The sequence below is a fragment of the Ceratocystis lukuohia genome (genome assembly GCF_044167205.1).
Source record: "Ceratocystis lukuohia strain C4212 chromosome Unknown Supercontig3_pilon, whole genome shotgun sequence".
Classification (NCBI taxonomy): domain Eukaryota; kingdom Fungi; phylum Ascomycota; class Sordariomycetes; order Microascales; family Ceratocystidaceae; genus Ceratocystis; species Ceratocystis lukuohia.
The window spans coordinates 2,256,429-2,278,524 of NW_027263522.1; the positions used below are offsets into that span (position 1 = coordinate 2,256,429).

The 22,096-nt window shown below is 48.5% G+C and overlaps 3 protein-coding genes across 3 annotated transcripts; 1 reads left to right on the plus strand and 2 right to left on the minus strand.

The window, feature by feature from the left end:
* Nucleotides 1–3,023: 3,023 nt before the first annotated feature.
* On the plus strand, nucleotides 3,024–5,318 carry HOO65_030577 (Protein ecdysoneless -like protein; the record flags this gene model as incomplete). The annotated part of the gene is made up of 2 exons (XM_071001951.1): nucleotides 3,024–3,270; nucleotides 3,343–5,318. The coding sequence occupies 2 exons, from the start codon at nucleotides 3,024–3,026 to the stop codon at nucleotides 5,316–5,318; spliced, it is 2,223 nt and encodes a 740-aa protein (XP_070860256.1).
* Nucleotides 5,319–6,232: 914 nt separating this feature from the next.
* HOO65_030578 (uncharacterized protein) lies at nucleotides 6,233–9,232 on the minus strand (the record flags this gene model as incomplete). Its single annotated transcript, XM_071000447.1, has 1 exon — nucleotides 6,233–9,232. One exon carries the CDS (start codon nucleotides 9,230–9,232, stop codon nucleotides 6,233–6,235), a length of 3,000 nt encoding a protein of 999 aa, XP_070860257.1.
* A 7,448-nt stretch (nucleotides 9,233–16,680) lies between these two features.
* HOO65_030579 (THUMP domain-containing protein) lies at nucleotides 16,681–18,244 on the minus strand (the record flags this gene model as incomplete). The annotated part of the gene is made up of 4 exons (XM_071002138.1): nucleotides 16,681–16,878; nucleotides 16,948–17,088; nucleotides 17,261–18,028; nucleotides 18,176–18,244. 4 exons carry the CDS (start codon nucleotides 18,242–18,244, stop codon nucleotides 16,681–16,683), a joined length of 1,176 nt encoding a protein of 391 aa, XP_070860258.1.
* Nucleotides 18,245–22,096: the final 3,852 nt, after the last annotated feature.

Below are 22,096 nucleotides of genomic sequence, written 5' to 3' on the forward strand. Positions count from 1 at the left end.
TTTTAAAAAAAAAAATAAAAAACACTAAAAAACACTAAAAAATTTACGGGCCTGCCTATCTGCAAATTGACATGGTCTCTCTTAGGCTTCTTATCCCACATGCCAAACACGTCAATAGAATACTCTTTTAGCTCAAATGGCCGGCTTTGCTTCCTCCAATTCCCCCATTGCAATCTCAGGAGATACTACGAGTAGGAGCAAATAACGATATCTGTCTGATATGTAGTTGGAGCAGAGCAGGGGCGTCGCCTGTTCCTTGGAGCAACTGACTCGAGGGACTTCTGTAAATGAGAGAAGTTCGGAGGTGATGGCAATCGCTTTATCTGTGGGCCTTTTGTATGAGCCGTGGCTAGCTGGCTGGCAGCAAGCAGACCAACCCAAGATGCTGGACTGGTGGCTGACAGGGATCTAATCAGGACAGCATTCAATTCTACTCGTCTTCGACCCCGCGATACTGGACCGCACGATATCTGCTCCGTACGTGTGTGGCTTGTCACAGGCGGCCGACCGGACGGCGATCTCCACTAGAAGCCTGTTAGAAGCCCGGCCAGCCAGAGGGCAAAGGCACATGCTCATGTTCTCTTGGTATTCTAGGCCGACTAACCTGCGGGGAATTCACCTCTTACAGTTGACAGGATGAAACATCAAATAGCAAGGGTCCCAGCTAGATAGCTAGCTAGTGCTAAGAAGGTATTTGGGCTTGCGTCTACTTCGATGATAGAATGCGTCTCTATTTCCCTATTTGCTCCAAGCTTCCGGCTCCTTCATTGCGTTAGCACCTGCAATCCAGGAACATGCACGAACATAGGGGAGATTGTCGGGTGCGCGGGCTAGAGAGTAGTGCGCCGAAAAAGAAAGAAAAAAAAAGGAAAAACCCCCAATGTAGATGGGCAGGCTCGGCATCTATTGTTGCGAAACTAAAGGGAGAAGAGACAAGTATGCGGTGCACGCGACTTCTACTTGAGGGGGTCTTTTGTCGGCCATGTGCTCCAACGCCTATACCTAGTGTGGACCTATACCAGCTCGGCATGATGTGCTGTATCTATCCTGCTCTTTGCATTGGCAACCCTCTTACCACAACTGCAGCACAAAGGTTCCTCCTAGCTGCTAAGGCCACGGCAAGGAAAGGGAGAAAGGGAGAAAGGGAGAAATGAACCAATGAACAAATGAAAATGCCCATGGATCTATCTACACTCCACCCTTGGTCTCTACTACCTCAAGTTGCAGTGATGGGGGGGGGGGGGGGGGGAGCTTGCTGCCAGTATCCTGCTTCTGCTTTCACTCTACTCGGGTGCTTTCACTTTTAGCTCCATGGCTTCAACTGTCTACATCTCCCAATCTCGGCGTCTTACTTGCGAATAGACTCTATAGCAGCTTAGCAAGAAGCAAGGATTGGTGTCCTTTAGTTTTAGCCCGCCCTCTGATCGCCCTCAGCGTCTTCCTGTCGCAGGGCAAGCCCACTTGTAAAATAATAGCGAAACAGTGCGGTAGATGCTACTAAGCAGCCTACTGCTCAGCCATTGTCCGTCATCTCCAATCCTAACTAGACTAGATGTTGCCATGCTGTAGTCTCGAGCCAAAGGTGTGCGTATTTTAATTTCCCTATCTACATTCCGCATTCGCCTCTTTTCTCTCTATCTAAAGCATTGGAACTTTTTGCATCAGGGCTTCCACCCGATGCTCCATTTCTAGCACTAAATGTGTGTGGTCAGAAGTTTAATTCTACCAGAAGCAGGCTAACAAAAGGTCCCTCGCCTCAGGCCTGAGATCCACTTCTTCGAGACATGGACACTTGAAAGTGACGCGATTCCATACTCCATATATGCAACAAGCGATTGTACAAGCGGGCTGGCGGCTTTCCTCCGAGGTAGGCATCACAAGCTACAAGCCTCACGTTCTTGAGAGGCGGAATTAAGCAATCCAGGATCTGAAACCCCCCAATTCTAACAAGGGGCAGAGAGCTAGCACGTCTATCTAGACAATAGATGACAAAAGGACTTCTTTGATGGGCTACTTCGCTTTATCTGCGGGGCTTTCTTGATGCTTGATGTTGCAATGGAATCGCTGATGTCATGAACTCGGAGAATTCAGTTTCCCGCATTGGGCTCCCACTACCAACACTAGGGTTAGGGTTAGGTTATTTACATTGGCCAAGACATGGAACGGCTCGGAAAATGGAAATAGAATAAAATGTTGTAAGTTTCCACGCTGATGAGATTATGAGGGAGCAGGAAGGGCTGTAAATTTAAGTATGGGGGGGGGGGGGGGGTTATAAAATCAAGCTCAGGCAATCTGTTTTGATAGGCCCCATTGGCGCTCAATCGGATTCGGATTGGGAAATGGGTTTCTACACTTCGTCCTCTGGTACTGGTACTGCTTGCCGGCGGGTGACGTGTCAGCTAGCCGTTTCTTCAGTGCCACGAAGCCTAGGGGTGAGGGGGACATTCCTGTGAATTCAAAACGTTGGACAAAACTCTTTTGTTGTCGTATATCATGTTTGGTGCTTGCGAAGGCGATCGATCAGTGGTTGATGAGTTGTGGTGGGTTTTTAATACTCTCCCTCACTTTGCAGATAGGTTAAGTGATTGGCCAGAGACAATACGGCACTCTGTAAAACAGCAAAACAGATATCTCCGGGCCTCGGAGAGCACTTGTGCTGAAGATAGCAAAACTCGAGCAACTTCCTGTCTTGACTCAACAGCTTCGGCACCTGCCAACCTACGGCGAGAATAAGTAAGTATAAGTGGAGCGCATCCGCTTACTATTTGTGGGGCGCGCAAGGCTGGCATATCAATCCATCAGCCAGTGCTTCATGCTTCAAATACTGGGAAAAGAAAAAAAAAAAAAAGCAATTGTTCATCGTGTCAATCAGCCGAATCGTTGCTGTCCCCTGAAATCTGAATATGGGTCTGGTATGACACTTGGAAGAGCTTCGTGGGACTTGCTAGCTCCCATTTTAATTTTAAGACAAACTTATTCTACTTGAGCTTGGTCTTGCGTCGAAAAGCAAAAATCCATCAGCCATGTCGATACCCTCACTACACGAGGGTGCTGAATCCCTCAATGGGCTTGGCCTAGAACCCGACCGTCTGCTTCCGGAGAACACCGCCGAGTACCAGATATTCATCATCGGACGTAGCCTATCTGCCAGGCAGCAGCTGCTGCGACTCCAGGAAGTCCGCCGAGAGTTCGTAAGGCTTCGCTCAACCTTGACCAAGGAATACATTTGGTACAAAGATGAGAACCCTTTAGAGGCAAAGGATGAAAATGGTGAAGCTCATCTTCAAAAAGCCCTTGGAATCATTTGTGATAATCGCGGCTAACCTGTTCTCGGCCTTCTAGGTCTCATTTACCTTGGTGGAACCATGGAATATGGCGACTCAGTGGACGATGAGTGGCTGATGGTGTATCTTCTCCGACAGCTCACGCTCTTGTTCCCAGATATTTGGGCTCGAATCTCTGACAGCGACGGCGAATTTCTCCTTGTTGAGGCTGCGAGTGCCGTTCCAAAATGGCTGAGTCCTGAAATGGACCGCTTTCGTGTATGGCTACACCAGGGCCAGTTGCTAATTTTACCGCCGCCACATGTTGAAATGTCCCTAGCCACGGCTTCTAATTTTAAAACCCGAACTAGAAGCGCAGAGCAGCATGCTTTATCGCTTGCCATGGCGGTACAAAGTCTCACTCAAAAGGTCTGCGAGCCGATGGGTACAGGCCTGGGGTCTCAGGGCGGACGCAGCACAACATTATCCAGTGCAGAACAATCCAGTACAACGTCATCTGCTGCAGCTAATGTCTATAGTCTGTATCATTCTGATGCGCTGGAGAAAGAAGCATTTCATCGCCTACGAAACTTCCCGGGCCAAATCACTCAGATGCTGCATCACTCGCTGATCACAATCCCACGAAAACTAGCCTATATCTTGCACGAACGACCAAAGTCTGTGGCACCAGCTGTGGAGGCATTTTACTTGCGAGACCCTGTGTCTCTCAATCTGATTTTATCTCCCCCGACAAAAGTTTCGCCGGGTACCCCTCCTCTCAGCTTTCCTCCAAAAGATCTAGTTACTACGAGCGTCAAGTTCACCAAGGTCCTTTTTGCGCAGCTCCGGTCGCAGCGCTTCGAGCCACCTCCCGTTTGGGCGCAGTCTATTGCACATGCCAAGGAGCGCGCTGGAAAGCTGCCTCAGGCTGAGACCTTACGAGCGGTTGAACGTGCCGAGCTCGGCATGAAGCTGACAACGGGCTTTGAAATACTTGCTGCCAAGGCTGCTAAGAGTGACAATCGATTGATACGTGAATTATCGATTCTTCTCGAGGACATCGAAGTAGATGGCGAGGACTCGCTGCCCACTCCTGAGGAGATATCGAAATGGGAAGGAGCTAGCCGTGATGATGACGATTCCTGGCTTGACATTGACTTTAACGAGTTTGAGCGTGAGCTTGAGGGTAAAAGGGCTAGGGAAAATCCCCCAACGGCTGGTGTTAGTTCAAGCATGAAGGATCTCCCGGGCAAGGAGGATGCTAAAGGCTCTGGGTTTGGCGATTCTAATGCTCAAGAAAGTCTTCGGAAGATTGTATCTCGCTTTGAGGCGTTTCTGGATGACGAAAGCGCGGGAATTGACGGGGTCAAAATTGGGGAATCTGATATCGAAGACGACGACGAAGAGGATGGCGGCGGCAGCAGCGATGATGACAGCAGTGACAATGGTGCAGATGCGCATGGAGCAGGCTCTGGCTCGGGCAATGAGAGCCAGTTTGATGATGATGCTGATGACGACGAGCCAGACGTAGCATTTGATGAAAAGGCGTTTACTGACATGATGAGAGAGATACTGACTCTCAAGTCCAGCCCGCCAAAACCCACACAAGTCCAGGCTTTTACTCCAGACACCAAAGCCAAGTCTAGCAGCTCAAAGAGTACTAAGGATCGGGACATGGAGGAGGCTCTTGAGTTAATGCATCAAATGGAGGCCGAACTCAAAGGCCACGGGGCCTTGACGCTTGATGAGCCGACAAGCTCTGGGCCTCCCAAGATCGGAACTAAGTCTAGTGTGCCGAAAGGTGCGCCGACCGACACAGCGTCTTCTGCCGCTTCTGCTAGCCGGCCAAACGCAGCTATTGAAAACGACAACAGACGTGCCGAATTGGAGAGCGATGGGCAGGACGACGAAGAGCTGGACATTGACTTTAACCTCGCTAGAAATTTGCTTGAAAGCTTCAAGAGTCAGGGCGGCATGTCGGGGCCGACTGGAAATCTGCTGGGCCTCATGGGGCTCCAGCTTCCTCGCGATGAGGGTTCGCAAGACGAAGAGTAGTAAAGGTTATGACCGAGGATGCGCGGGAGGAGCATTAGGATAGTGTGTGTTGTTGAGACTGCCCTAGGACGGACTACTGTCTGACGCGAAGACACGAATAGGCCCCGAAAGGCAGGTCAGCATGAGGGAAACGAAAGGAGCCAGGGGCCAGGCGGAAAGAGTCGGGGTGGGGACAGAGAAGTGAAAACAAAACTGAACGAAGGGAATCAAAACGAATGGACAGCAAAGGCGACGACTGAAAACAGCCGAGGGACAACAATCAAGGACAAACAAAATCTCTACACCTTCTTCGCCAGCAAACGTAATTAGGTCAGAACAAAATAGGAAACACAAGCTCACGAATCGATGACCCCGAGACAATGAATAGAGCATCGCTGACTCTGTGCAACACCAAGCTAAGTCAAACCAAATTCATGTTTCTTGCCGGAACAAGGCCGCAGTCCTTCACCCGCTACATGACAAATAATCGAGAGCGGTGGCGAGAGGAATCAGGTAGAGTTCAAAAGAAGTAGCTGGTTTGTGTATTGGAAAACTGTAGAATAGGAATGTAAAAAAAAAAAAAAAAAAAAGATGACATCAAAATGTATAAGTTCCTGTCCCAAACCCCAGAGTGTAAAGCAAAAGAAACAAGAAAAAAAAATAAAACTAAAAGTAAATAACGGAAAGAAAATGAAAGGAAGAGAGAGAGAGAGAGCATCTGGCAGATCGATAGCTGCAAATTCTAGCTGCTGAAACGCGGCGACTATTCGCCACGGAGAGCCAAAACAAAACAAGCCAAAGTCTAGGCTGTGCCGCTAACCGCGGTATCTGCCCACTGCATCCCGTCGCATGTACCCATGATATATCTGCATGTGCCATCTAATCCTAACCATTTACCCGTGCCACCCCGCTCGCCCATCTCTGAGCTTGTAACATCATCTCGGCGGTGACTTCTTGAAACCGTAAGGGCGTGTGTAGGCCCCTTCCTCTGCATCGTCGTCGTCGCTCGAGACGGATCGGGGTCGCTTGGCTGGTGACATCTCGCCGCTTGGCCGCGGGTGGTTTGGCGACATCTTGGTCTTTGTTTGGTTCATTGGCGGCCCACATATCGTCAGCGGCAGTCCATCATCATCCATGCCGTCAAGCTTTGTAATGGCTTGCATCAGACGCCGTCGCGCGGCCAGCTCTGTTGCTGTGTTGGCTGTCTTGGGCCGGACAAACTGTGCAGTAATGCGCGAGATGGCGTGGTAGCATTCGTATAGCAGAATACGCACATGGGCGTTGCGTCGGTCCTCGACGAGGCTTGACCACGGTGTCAGTCTCCGAGGAGATGTCGTGTCGTCCCACGCAGTTGTGTCCTGGTTCAAGCTAAAGCCCGAAGAGCTAGGGGTCTCGTTGAAGCCTTGGAGCAGGTCAACCGAAGGGCCATGGCTGAGGACCTCTGCAAACAGGGGGTCCCCAAAGAAACACATGCTCCAGTCGACAAGGCCGGTCACTGCCATGGTTGAATCGTACATGGCCACGTCGGATCTTGACGGCTGCTGCTCTGCGCTGGTATACATGGGAATTGGCCGTTTAGTCCGGGACCTTTCCGTGTGGCTTGTCATGCGGGATTTAGCATCTTTGATAATAGATGCCATACGCGCCTGCTCAGACTGGGATAACCGCACAATGTCCTCCTCGCGCAATGCTAGAGTATTGCCGTCGATTCCGGCGTCAACGCAGACAAGACTGGGACGTGTAACATGCCGCAGCATGGGTAAGAAGCGCTCAGCATTGGCGCGGATGCGGCTGAAAGGAAGCGTGACGTAGAGGTCTTCGCTGTCCCGCAGGGCGCCTTCCAGCAAGCGGTGAAAGGTTAGCTCCCACGTATTGGCGGTCCAGTCCTGTGCATGGCTGAAGCAGAGTCGCGATTGACAGTGCGGCCCATTAAGAATGCTGGTCACAGGGCCAAACTGGCCTGTTGGCGATTGTATCTTGGCGAGTTTTCGAAGCATTGTTCCGATTTGAAAGTCGACGCTTTGCCGCTCCTGCGAAGACAGCGGGGGTTTGATTTGAGAGAGCGTGATGCCCCGGGGATTTCTCTTGATGTTGTAGGGTTTATACATTGGCATGTCTGGCTGAGGGCGGCCGTGGAACTGCAAGACCGGGAACATGGAGTGCAGGTCCGAGTCAATCGTAGAGTAGTGGGTGAGCGTAGAGGGGGATATCGTTGAATAGGAATGATAAGACTGGGGGGGTATTAGAGCCATCGGAGGGTTGTTTGGGGCTTGAGATAGACTTTGGGGTTGGTGGTGGTTGGCGTAGAGAGTAGAAGTTAGAGCGTCTGAATGGCTTCGTTTGTGGCCTTTGGGGGGGCTGTGATGGCCACACCGTTTGTTGTCTAGCAGAGAGGTGTAAGAGGGAGAAGGCAGAAATGGCTGGGCAGGCCTTCTAGGATCAGCAACTATGCGCTTATGTGATGGGAGAGGCTGAGATGGATAATCGGAGGAAGGAGACAATGCAGATATATAAGAGCTCAAGGAGGAGCTAGATGGTGGTGTTTGGGGTAGGTGAAAGGGGGAAGAGGCGCCAGAAATGGGCTGGTGTTGGGCAATCCAGTTGAGCAACACGGCTTCAGACTCTAAAGAGAGTCTCTCAGAACGGAGGAGGCTGTTCATGTCGTTAGGACCAACTGATACAAGTATTGGTAGACCATCAGCTTCGGCGTTGAAGTGCGTGTTAAAGGAGTGGCCCAAGCGAAGCCAGCGACAATTATTCACGTCAGTGTTGGGGAATACACGAGTTATAGCAACTTCGACGTCGGCTAACGATTTGATGAGGACTGGCTCTGGCAGCTGTGACTGTGTCAGTGTTTGTGCACGGCTAAAAGAGACAGCTAAAGAAGCAGAACATTCGCCAGAATGGCCAGAGACAGAAACACAAGTAGAGACAGGTGTAGGTGAGGAGTAGGCAAATGTAGACTTGGAAGTGGCGACAGGCGAAGAAGAGTTGTGCCAGCAGGAGAGGTGCTCGGAAACAGGAGTTAGGATAGACCTGTCCTCTGACTCAATGTTAGGCGGAGTGTCTGATGTAGGGGGTGATTCAATATCGGGCGTAGTCTGGCTAATAAGCCTAGGGGAGGGTTCAGATAGATTCAACGGTGTGAGTGTAACTCTAGCAGCGGCTGTGGCAGTTGGAGAGGGAGACTGAGCAAGGCCAGGGCTTTTATCATAGCCAGCGTCAATGCGAGTGTCAAGGCCAGTGCCAGGGACAGTGTTGGTGGTGTCCAAGTTGCCAAGATTATGGAGTGATGATGGTGTAATTGACGCCACTCCAGAGGAAGGCGGAATTGAAATAGGAACAGGAAATGGGGCACTGGGACTGGGACTGGTACTGGGACTAGGACTAGGACTGGGGCTGAGGCCAGGACTAGGACTGGGACTGGGACTGGGACTGGGATTGGGATTAGGATTGACATTGGTACTGGTGCTGATACTGGTACTAGTACTGATACTGATACCGGTACCGATACTGGTAACTGGAACTAGAGTTGGGGCACTGGTACCAGTGCCAGTATCGATAATAGCGTTAATACTAATACCAGCATTAGCAACAACACTGGCACTGCTACTAACACCAGCACCAGCACCAGTACCAGCCACTTGATCTGACAGTGACGGCAGCGGGCCTAGGTATTCTGGTAGACAAGGGGCTGTGTCCAAGCCTGTCCGCTTTGTCGGTATTGATTCCGCACTTGGCATATAGGCTTGGGATTGGGCGCTGGAGACAATATCAGGGGCAACATTGGTGGGAGAAGTGCCCTGCCCCTCAGAAGAATCAGACGGCGAGGAGCATGGGCCACCGGGAGAAGAGCAAGCCGTTGAAGTCGAAGAAGAAGCACCAGACGTGGTAAGCTTATTTTGCACTGAGTCGTGGATTGGTGGGACACACATTGAGAAGCGAATAGTGTCAAGAGGAAGCCTCTTTAGAGAAAGGCTCTAGCGTTTAAGAGACAGACTTGATGTGCCTGTATCGTGCGTGCGGGCTATGGCGAGAAAAAAAAATAATAATAAAAAATAAACGAGGAAAAAAAACCCCCCAAAAAAGACGGTTGAAGCGAACAGTCCAACAGCACACTCAAACAGGTAGATTATCGTCTCAGCTTTAGGCCGGTATTCCAAGACTGACTGAGAGAGTTACTGCAAGTATTGCTGCAAGTGTAGAAGCCCAGAAACTGTAAGCACCTATGTCTCAGAACGAAAGGCTTCAGAGCGTGTTCCTGTTCCAATTCTTCTTTTCTGCTGCCCATAGAGCGGTGAAACGGTCAGATTAGGCACAGCACGGGAGCAGGAGCACGGATGGGGCCTCTATGGCTACACTTACAGCAGCAACAAGCCGGGTATCAGTATCATAGAGCCCAATGGTCTCTAGCCAACACTCCGCAACTCTTTTGTTTGGCTCGTACAAGCGGGTATCAAACCTACTCTGCGAAAAAAAGCAGGAGAGCTCGCTCGAGTAACAGCAGAACTTGAGAAGCCAACTCAGAATCAGTCTCAACAGCTGGCTGTCGTACAAGTTTTGGGTGTGGCAGTCTACGCGAAGATAGGCGAGGACAAAGCAGCCAAGTGTCAAGGAAGCCCTCTTTCGTCCTCTTGAGAAGCGAGGAACGGGAAGCAGGACAAATGCGAGACACTGGGAGCAGCTGTGGACAAGCAGCAGAAGAGAAGATGATAAATAAACAAGACAGAGGCACCGTCTAAAAGTCAAGGACGAAAAAAAAAAAGAAGAAGAAGAAAAAGGGGGAGGACGGGGGAAGAGGGAAGAAAAGGTCAGAGACGAACACGAAAGCAGTGGAAGAGACGAAACCAAAACTGGCTTATACCGAGAAATGAAAGCCACCCAGAGTCTTGACTTTGCGTTTCCCTGAGAAAGATGGGCAAACGATAAGAGAGGAATGGGACTGGAGTGAGATACACAGGCTAGATTTGTCTGGCCTGGGGATCTTGACGTTTAAACAACTGGACTGAGCCACCCACAAAAGAAAGAGAGAGAGAGAGAGAGAGAGAGATATCAAGAAAGAAAGAAAAGTAGAGATTCAAAGCGGAGTCGACTTCCACCAACAAAGAAGCTAGTTAGGGCCAGCAACTGAATGGCTGAATGGCTGAGTGGCAAGAAAACCAAGACGAGCTCGAAAAAGATGACGGGCAGGAAGAAAGGAAGAGAAGGGGAAGGAGGAAGAAATAATACAACACAAAACAGTATTGTCTGCTACGCCCTGTGCCAAAGGAAGCCAACCACACTCTACTTGATGCTTGAATCAAGGTTTCTGCGATAAAGTGCGTGGCTCCAACCAGGGCAGGAAGTGAAACGGATATCGGGGAAACAATAAGAGGGGGTCCAAGGGATTGATTACTTTCTTTCTAGGCTGGTCTACTCTCTGAGTAAAGAAACGGATCCTTGCTTGTCAGCGCCGGATGGAGATGGAGAATGACCTTCTAGTTATTCTACTCCACTGACTACTTGTAAGCGAGCAATTGGGCAGCAGCGAGCAGCGAGCAGCGAGCACCAGGCGGCTTGGGCCAAAGGCAACGGACAATGGGCCACGTAGAGGTACCGTTTCCGCACCAAACAGCGGACAAGTACAAGCAATGCTCGGAGCAATGCGCGGAAACGAAGATGACAACTAGGGGGAAATACAGGGAAGCTGGTGAAGTGGAAGGATACGCCGAGGCGGAAAGCGGCGCGACAAGAGATGCCGCAGGCGGACACAGAGATAGGAATGGAGATTAAGTACTGAGCTAGCGGTGAAATAAAGGCTCTTCGGAAATGCAAGGATGCTAGAAGAAGAGGCGAGGAGGGAAGAAGTGGAAACAGAGGAGGAGAGGTGGAGGCAGGTAGGGGCGTAGTAGACAAACAAAAGAAGGAGATGGCACACTGTAATCAGGCAACTTGGAGGCGAGATGGAGCGCACGGAGATCAATGCGTAGCTGCCGGTTAGGCACCCTCTAGAGGCAATGATTCAGGACTCTATCTCACGTAAACGGTGAAAAAAAAGGAAGATGGACTAGGGAGGGCAGGGCAGGCGGTGGGCAGGCGGTGGGCAGGCGGGCTGGGAGTTTGTGTATCCAAAGTAATTTATCTGCGGGCATTTGGAGATGATGTTATTGTTGTCTTGCCTAGGGAGAAATGCAACAAGAAGGAAAGAGACAGTTGGTTGACTAATGGGCTACATACATGCCCAGTTCGTCAATGGACTAGTGCGTTTTTTGTTTCCCCTTATCTTTTTGATTATTTCTTCAGTCACAACAAAGCATAGCAGAAATATAGGAACTGCAGTTTCAGCAGAGACCCAGGCAGCAATCTAGTCATGAAGAAAGACTCGGGGATGATACAAGACGCACAAGAGGAAAGCAACTTAGGCGCCGGCTGCTTGGCCACTCCCTCAGGCGGAGAAACACAGCCAAGCTACGTCGAGTACAAATTGCAAGTCCAGCCCTGAGTAATCGGAACGGATGGCAGTACAAGTGCCGCCGCAGAAGCGGCAGTTATGTTATAGTATAGCGGGTTGGACTGTGCTGTCCTTACAAGCCTAGGCTGTGCTTGGGCTGTCCTTTTAAGTTTGGACAATTAAACTGACGGGAGTGCTGTGCAGCGTCTAGCCGGTCTTTCTTGGCGAGGCAAAACACAGCAAGACGTATGGCACCCCTTGGTAGCAGGGCCGTAGAATGTGATTGTACTAGAAGAATGGCAAGATGTCCTAGTGAAGGCTGGGGTGGGAGAGAGACTAAAACGTTGACGATACAATGTAGCAGGCCGCTAGGCTAGGGAGCAAGCGGTGGCGGACTTCTTACAATTGAGCGGACTTTTCACAAGCGGGGTCAAAATGCGTGTATGTGCATATCACCGAAAGACCTGTCGTAAGGGCCGAGGAGGCAATACCAAAGTATGATGGTAGGATGGGGAAAACACCTGTGCAGGCGGTGGGGCCGATTTGGCGGTATTGTGACGATATGTCTGTCTATACAGTCTAGTTAACACTTGGTAAAAGACGAACGCACAGTGGCACGCAAAGTAGCACGCACACTTTGCACTCAGGCCAACTGCCGAATGGAGAAACCGACGGGAAGGGCTGGTAAACACCAGCACAGCATGGGACACATAGAGCACTGAAGAAAATACTGCCAAGCCACAGAGTTCCGTCTGCTTCTAGCTCCTTCCCCCTTCCCCCCCTCGCTTGCTTGTCTTCTGCTTCTTCTGCTACTATATCCAATCAACCCTGCAGCTCAGTCTTCTCATTTTCACTATGCCCATAGAAACTGCCGCGTCCGCGTTTGCCATTGACCCATGTCTAGTGGACTTCAGCCCGGCAGGGAGTCTCTTGTCTCTTTCATTAAATGTCTTCTTAGCGTGTGAGCTAAAGGCTAGGCTCCGTCATCTACCTTTCCCACAAGCGAGGAAGGAAGAGCTAGAAAGCTCTAGGTCATTTAAGGAAACAATTTGCACTATGGATGATGGTGCTACTGAAACATCAATGTAAGGTTGTGGCGGAATCTAGCTGCCTCTATTGAACCAAGACCTTGTGTTTTTTCCAGGCTCGGCCATATTTGCTCGCCTGGCTGGCTTCCTTTTTTCTGCCAGCAAAGCCCTGTTGCTTGTCTGTCTTGCAGACTCTCTCTCCCTTTCTCAGCTGTGCCTTTTTTTTTTTTTTTTTGTCCAGTGCTTTTGACAGAGATAAGGCTGAACGGACAGCCAGCATAGCATCCCTAGAAGCTACTCACAAAAGGTATAAACAAGCGACAGGATTGGAATTTCATCAAACAAAAATCCTGGAATATCTATGAAACAAGGACTTAGGGCAGCAGGACTGCTGGCCATGTCTCTGCAATTTGTCATTTCCCCCTGCGGAATCACTGCGCCTATGGAAGGCCACCCCGAATATATCATCACGCCTAACAGCAGGGCTCCCCTTCAATACAGGCCAATCCCTCTAGTGGCTGCGTCTTTCCGCCCATATCGTATGGAGTCACATGATCTCCTTGTGCCTCCAAAACACCACACAGAGGCCCTTGTCATAATCGTAAACGCTCATACATACAATCAACGCATTTTGAGAGCACAGGCTTCTCTCGTAAATACCGCATGCTTTGCCAATCAGCAAGCAGCACCACCTCCCCTCTTCTCCTCCAGACAATGAAAAAACACAGCACCCTTCATCAACGGCTTCATTCCTCCTCAAATTCCAATATCAGTATGGGTTGATGCATTGACTAAAAGACGGAAGATCAAAGGAGTAAAGTAGTGGGTCCTTCTCGCTCCATCCCGATTTCTATTGGCTATAGCAAGCGAACTGAGCCCACTCACTACTGCCTTGGGCAAATATCTGGTGTCAAACCTGCACCATACCGGGTAGGAAGCTGGAGCTCATTTTGTGGATCCCTTGTAACACCAACGCACCACCACCCAACCTCTGCACTGAACCGCACATTGAGATTCTGGCTGCAAGCTGGCATCAAAGGGAGAGACAAAAGACGCAAGCGCTCATCTCGGTGTATATGCATTACGCGGTATACTGTGCTTTCCTAGAGTCATACTGCATCAAAAGTACGGACACCGCAGCCTAGTGAGATGGGACTCTGCTGTGTATGCAAAACGTCTTCTATATACTTTAAACAGCGCTCCCTTTTTTTCAGGTCTTGCTTCGTTTGTGAGCATAGACTTATCATGTGCTCAGCCGAGACTAGTACAGCGCATCGCCCACGCCCCAGTTGAAAAGGGGAGGCCTAAGGAAACAGAATAAGAAGACCCGGACATGGCACCCACCTAGCACAACACAAAAGAAAGGGAAACTTTGGCTTCCTCAATCCAATCTACTAGAATATTCCAATCCAAACTAGCACAGTACAGCCCATCTGAGCTCAGCCCGGTTTATTCTTACAAAGATGTTCATTGTGGGTCTTGACGGCGAAAAACAGGAAAGCAGGAAATTACCAAAACAGGACTAGCTCTATTATTAGTTTCCTTTCCGCATTCATGGGTTTAATTCCGCGGTCTCCATTCTTGGTGCCCCCTAGAATATCTCGCTATGAGGAAAAGTTCCTTCTTCGAATATGCCTCTTTCGTCTGATATAAGCTCTGTGCTGTATTTGGACCAATCGGGACTTTGTGTTGCTCTTACCCTTTTTTTTTCTCTTTCCTTTTTTTTTTCTTTTTTTTGTTCCTCGGCTCTAGGACTGGGAACGTAGCTCTAGACCTGTTTGGAGTTGAGTCTAGACCTTCGTAAAGTTCCACGATTAAGACAATTATTTTTCTTTTGTTTTCCAGCAGCTTTTTTCTGAGGATATAATTGTATGAGAGAACAAAAGGGATATCACAGGGACCCCCCACAGGGACTCCTCAGGAAACGACGCTAAGTCGCGCTCCCTGCACTTACTTGGTTGGACTAGTAATAAAATTTAGGCATTATTTCCAGCAAAGACATGTTGTTTGCTTAGGCTTCGTTTGTCTCCTTGGGCTTTTATGCATTCCCAACTCCGTACGCTCCTATCCCCCACCTTGTTGGACTACGGGTTAAAAATCCCCGCCCTCAAGATTAGTAGCAGGTCGCTCGGAGATCGACTGGATAACCGACCCGGTTCTCCTTGCTTTCATTCCAATCTTTGCTCCCCCCCCCCCTATGCACCCAACAACTTCATGGGTTCCCAGTTTAAAGCGTACCCCCGTGTACACATAGAGAGTATTCAGCGACAATATGTGAGAAATGAGCACTATCAACAGCTTTATTACTAGCCTATCTCGCCTGTTGACGGTTATTCCATTTCACGCCCCGGCAACAGGGAGGGCTTTTGTTCATCGTCTCCAAGCACCTGAATCGCCTAGTATATTGTGTTTGTTGGCGCCGCATTGAGCACAGAAATAAGCCTCCATTCCAACCAGAGTTAACCTGCCGAACCGCGAGAACGTCTTGTTTTGTACCAAAAGTCTTGCTCTTTTTTTTTCGGGGGTTTCTCCTTCGGGCTATTGATTTTTATGGTATTGATCGCTATCGTACAAGTTGCACCGGCTATACATCATGACATACCACAAGAGAATGTCTTTTCAAGTCACGCTCATTCGTCTGATATTGGCACCTTGCTGAAGCAGAAAAGTCATTTCGTTGGTATGTACATCACATGTATGTATTGCCTTGTCAGCTCACAGCTTTCTTTGGCAGATAACTGGCTAAATACGAGTGGATGGGTGGGTAGTTGCACGCCAGCTTCATTAGATCGCTTCCTTGGCACATCGTTAGATAGGCTTTTTAGTGGTTAATTAGCTTTTCCCGTTTGTCTTTTTTGCTAGCCCATGCTATTACGTCACGGTACGGTGATATATAAAAAAAGGAAAAAAAGGGACATGAAAAAAGGTCGTCACATTGAATATCTCTCTGTGACAAATATCGTCCCATACCTGAGGAAACCAGGATCATCAACCCTAACATAGGCGAAATGCCAACAAGAGAATCCAATGCCGAAGCGTTGCAGTCACAATCAATAATTGGACTAATAGCGGGTATGCAAACACAATAAATAGCCTAGCGAGAACAGCCTCACTCCTCACCCCTAAGAGTAGCCATAGAAAGGGATCAACCTCGGCTTTGTGAGGCTTCCTCCCTTGTAGCGTGACAACAAAGCGGCGCACGAGGCTAGAAAGTGACGTTTCCCTGTTGAACAGTTTCAGACAGCACGTCCAACGAGATGCCCTGTGTAGGAAGGTGTAATACTATCGATACGCTGGTAAATGCAGTTATGTGACATGGAAAAGGGGGTGTAAATATTTGTGCCTTCATAAAGATACATCAGTGTCATAAATGGGAAGGTCAAGTCTGCCTCATCGATTCAGGATGGCGTCGTGTTATCATTCCTCAGGAAAGCCTACGCACAGGAAGCACAAAATGAGGTAATAAAACAGCACAAGGCTATGGAAGCCAAGCCTCAACATCTTGTTTCACCATCGGCCAACAGAGAGGCAAAAGTGACCTGAGAATGAGAAAAAGGCAGACCATAGCGACTGAGTCATGAAGGGAAAAGAAATGGACGAGCAACAAATGACTCGGGTAGTTGAATTTGCAGAGTCTGTAACGCCGTACTTTGCTATGAATCTTTAAGTCCGCTGCAGGAGGAGCGAGACTTACAACACAGCCCTATGTGCCATCCCGTAGGAAAAAGTGAAAGGTCACACTTAGCCGCAGCCTATTATCGTTGATGGGCCAATAGTCTTGGGCTTCATGCAAGCCCTCATCTCAATCTAAAATAGAATTCTTCTTTCTCCTTGTCACTTTTGGACAGTCTTGGGCTGCACTTCTAGCTTTACAAGAGACGGCCGCCTGCGCTGTGGCGGCGGCATTCTGAGCCTGGTTTCCTGACTATACGCCTCCAGAAACCATGGCATCCGCTCCCTCCTGTTCCGTTGGTGTGGGAGTAGAAGCGTCTACAGACCCTGGATCTGCTGGTTTTCTCGATGCTGCAGCTTCATCTAAGGCCAGTTTGTAGATAGAGTCGAGGTTAAACTTTCTGAGTCTCTCGAAATCAGCGCCTTCCACAACAGAGATACCGGCAATGTTCTAAAAGAAGTTAGTAGTAGGCCTCACAACATGGGAGGGTTTTTGAAGAAGAAAAATCGGCGAACCTACCCTGAAAAGCTCAATCAGCACCATCTTGTCAGGGCTCGTCAGATTGACCTTGTGTGGCAGGCTCACTTGGCCCGCAACACTCTTTACTACTGTGTCGGTCGACAAGCTGTTGTGGTTGCGTTTGGACGTACGGATGGCATACTACAATTAGCGATTTGTCAGTAGGGGGAGAGCACAAAGATCTCAGAGTTGATAAACAAAAAAAGCAAGCAAACAATAATCGAGCGACTGGCTAGCCCATAAAACAAGCAGACAGGCAAACAGAGAGATAAACCATGAGTTGTCTGAAAAGGTAGGACGAGATCGGGCTTACCGTGTATGCAGGTATCTCCTCTTTGGCTGCGGTCTTGTCCGTAGTCGGATTGCTAGACTCAGCGCTCTCAGTAGAGGAAGCGATAGTCTCCGTAGCTTCAGTGCCCTCCTGGGGCTCCTGGGACTCCGGAGCGGGTGTCTCTTGTTGGGTCCCTTCGTTGGCACGGAGCTTGAAAACCGATCCAAGAATGTCTCTAGAGAGACTGACCACCGCCGTTTCCGTTGCCTTGGAAGTACCAGAGACTGGCGTCAGTCGGTTGATATAGCGAGATTTGCGTTCCCGCGGGCGTTGGCAAGTACGTGCGTCTTCGCATATAGCCAATGCTAGCTGCACCGGATCAACGGGGGCGTGTGTGCGGATAAAGAAGACCGACTCGCAGCCTAGGTTGATTGGCAAGAAAGCCGTCCGTAGAGGCTTTTTTTTCACAGCACCAGCAGCACCACGTGCAGGTTTCATACCCTCTAATTCCTTTTTTATAGAAGCCTCGATATCCTCATCCTCATCCTCGCTATCCTTATCGGCGTCTTGGGTAGGCTTGTTGCTAAAGTGCCTTTCTTTCTCTTCCTCTGTGGGTGGGATGATGCCATAGAGCTTTTCACAGAGCTCGTCACAAATGGAAATCATCTCGTTCATGGCCTTCTTTTCTAGCTTGCGCTGGCAGGTCACCCAAATTCCGACATCACCAGCATCGACTTTGTTGCCCATAGCAGCAAGATTAGCCATCTTGTTCTTTTGGTGAGGCGTCTGCCATCTTCCTTGATGGGATCCCTAGACGAGAGTTTGTTAGCATGTAGCCAAGTGGTGAATTTAGGAATTTAGTGGGCGCATTGAGAGGGCCACCGAAGTAAAGATGGTTCCACCGATGATTCAAACACCCTAAGCTAGTCTGTCCGTGATTTTTCAATGTGTCTGTACCTTATTCTTTTTGTTCTGACCTCCACGCTGTCCCCCACCAGGACCTTCTTTTCTCTTGTTGTCAGTCATGGTCAGATACTCAAACCCGAGTCCTTGATGGCCTGATCTAGATGGGCAAGTAAGCGAAACGCTTTTGAAGCGCAGTTGGTGTCTGAAGTTGACAGGAAAAACTTGTGTTCAATACGTAGTAAGATAAGCCATTCGTGAGCACCCTCCGCGATCAGAGGTTGTGCAAATTTCCCCATGCCATATTTGAGTCACGTGTCTTTACCATAAGGGTTATGGCTCTAGGGTTATACAATTCAAAGAGCCTGGGATCAATCATTTCTTTGAGGTCATCCTGTGTGTGTAGTGCATAGTCCTATAGCGCTTAACTAGAAATCATGATTTCTACTTTGCTTGAGTTGCTCACAATTTAGCTACTTCATTAAGCGATAAACTTGATAGCTGCTCAAACTTTTAATAGACTTACGGCGGATTTCTTGATATAGCCCTTACGCAGCCCATGGATACCTTTGACTTGTCAGACGATTCATCGGGGTCTTGGTCAGCTTAGTGTTACAAGTACTATAACGAATTATCTATGCCCGACCACTTTGAGGTGCTGATATCAAGGTCCTTGACATACTATGAAAGATTGATTGGTAGGAACGCAGGATAGAGTTTTGAGCATGCTAGAGATTCAACAGTGAGTCTGATTCTAAAGCGTTTGGCGACAACACTCATGCGAGCAAGACAGCAGTCTATGGTATAGTGAAGTGGAGGATAGCACTGCATGGCTCATAGCTTGATGGAGCCTGCCCAAACAAAAAGTCCCCCCGTTTACGCCGGCCGCGGATTTGGAGGTGGCATAGAAAAACAGTGACAAACGTCAAGAAGTTAAGAGGTCGTATTCTACACTGTTATGTCTCGAATGTCTAATCTAAGAAGAGCCGCTGAACAAGCCTTAAAGCATGGCAATGGCTATAGATGAGATGGGTGAATAATGGTTTGTAGCTTATCCACCCGAGTAAAGTTGTATGCGGTATCAGGCAGCAAATGCAAGTTCTAATATTCCAAAGTGCCAGCATAGAGCCGGCGAGGTGACTGGTTATAGCTCTTTTAGTACTGGGTAGCCCACAACGGGTTAGATACTACACCGAGCCAACAGTCTACGCTTTGTATTACTGCCCGGCGTTTTTCATTTCCTTGAGAAACCCAGGGGCTATCGGAATTGAGTATGTTTGGAGCTGGCTATGAGTCTCCCATTCTATTTTTCGAGAGAGTTTCTGATACTATAAACATATACCCGTGATGCTGTCTAGGGCGGTTTATTGCCTGATAAAAAGGTCCTTGCGATATATAGCTGCTCTATGTAAGGGGTACTTATCTAGGCGGAAGTATCTTTTCTAGTTGTGGCTGTCGTGCGTAATATATATCAAACAGTGTGTTTGTTGTTTGTGCCGTATAGCACCTCGGCTTCCCTGCCTAATGTGGTTAAAGTAGGCTTAGAATGTAATAGTCGCGTAGTATTACTATAACTAATAGCCCCGAGTTTTGGAAGGTGTAGTGAAGCAGATTCCCCATGTAATGAGTGTATCGGAGTGAGCGGCTTGGCCCCTCTAGTAGCACAGCGGTACATTGGGCAGGTTCTATGGCATTTTATTGACCCTTTAGACTAATTCTTAGCCTACCAACAAGATCTTTTTCCCAGCATCTGCCTTTTCTTTATTTGAGACTACACATCTTAATACATAATAGTTAGTTACTGCTGATATTTTGCTAGATGCTTGTCTCGGAACGTTATGATCTGGTCCCTCGAAAATTTCCTCCATATGAGTCTCCCGGCTAATCGTAAGTGATACTTGGTGATTTGAATTTTGGCAAAATGCTTTTAACTATGCCCTATCTACGTAGAATGATCCGTTACTACTGAAAATTCCCAAGCTCTAACTTTCTGTCAGTATGCTGGTGGTGATCTGTCTCCCTTGATCTATGAGCACAACTAGATCTACGGTGGTGAACTATCCAAACCCCATGAATTTTGGGTAACTACTAACCTGACCTTCATAGCCAGTCTCCTGCTGTATGTTCTAGACAAATCAGGCCCTTGAGATTGACGAAGGCCGACAAGGCTAAAAGGGAGATACATGAAGAGGTCTTTCCTTAGGATATGCTGTGTGAGCATACTCTCTACATCCACATAATAGCATTCAAAGTTCCTGCCAAGCATGATAACTTCACCTATAGCACTACTATTCCGAGGGCTCCTAGCATTCCGCAAATACTTAGTACCTGCTAGTAGGCTCAAGGTTGGAGTCTTGAATGGAGCAGCAGGACTGAGGCTGGATTAAAGAGCAACTTGGAAGCTGTGATGTGGGTCTGTGACTATACGTTGATTGGCTGAACTAGACCTGATAGTGTTATATCATTGGCCAAGCGTTCATTCAAGTTACAATATGGTCAATTATATCTACAAGCTGTTGTTTGTTGTAGGGCTTTCACTATGCCTTTAAAAAGCGATTTGACACCGTATCGAGGATATTCCATACTATGGTTCATGAGCCAATAGCGGCGGCTTAATAGATGCGAGTAAGCTATGCTCTCCAGGAGAAACTAGTGCTAACAATAAATCACACTGAGACTCGCCACTAACCAACTGATTAGTTTGCACTTATGTAGTTCGCCATTTGGCCAGAGTTGAATGCTTTTCCCTCACTACTGCTAAAGTTGAAGACGCATTTTTCTATCACAATACCCCCTCCTTCAGATTTGAGTCTGGGCCATATCACGATCAACGTCGTTCGAACGCTTAGAGAGTTAAGTATCTAACCCACTGCTTCATTCTACAGTGTTCCATTATCCACCCTCTACACCAGAATCAAGGGTCACACCCCGAGAACCGACATCAAGAAAAGATATCTGCTTTTGAACCCCACCAAGGAGGAAACTACAGCCCACTACATTCTTAAGTCAGATCACAAGGAATGCTCGCCCTGGCATGTCGACATGGAAAATATAGCCAGCCCCTTGTTGGGGAAACAGGGCATGGCGCACGACCTGCCAATGTACACTGGATTAACTGCTTCATCAACTAATGCCTTGAGCTAAGGGCTTATATTCCTTGTGTCTATGATTACCATAGAGTCCTATGTGAAGATCCTCATGTATTGTAAGCTTAGTCTGGGCTTGTAAGTAGCATGCGTGATGAATACAGCACCTATGAATATGACGCCGTTTCCCTGATAGACATGACCTTACCTAAGATGGTCATTGTGTGTTTAGGTCAGATCAAGAAAACAAGGTGTATCTGGTAAGACGGCCCTGAGATGGCTGCGGTACTTCGACAAGCATTCAGGGTTTCATTGAACGGGTGCACATTAGGTGTTAGTTCCTGGCAGCCCTGGGAGCTAGCCATGCTAATGCCGCTTTCGAGGACTACTACGAGCAGAACGACAATCTCACCTTTGTTTTCAGCCCATCAATCCCACCTAGATCAAGGTGTTTCGGCATCCTCAAGTCAAAACACAGGGCCAAGGCTAATAGGCCTGTCAAGCCCTATGTAATATACATCACCAAGGCCAACTTTTTTCATTACCTTTCAGATTGCTTTTTCTAATACAATGACCAGGGAGTATTCCCTGGGTGAGTGATCAAATGGAATATTACCAACTATTGGCTATGCCCTCTAGTCCATATAGATGGCATTGTCAACCCATATTCAAAGGGTATGGCGGCAATCTCCTGCAAGTCAAAACTCAGTTCTGGCCAAAGTGCACAAGGACATTGTCAAAAGCTAAGCAGAACAACCTAAAATAGTATCTGGAAATTGACGACTCTTTGTTTTTCCCAGCTCCCAAGAGCGCACGGCAGCTAATTGCAAGACTATCTAATAGGATAGTGCACGGGATGTTTTACTACGGCCGTTAACGGTACTTTAAA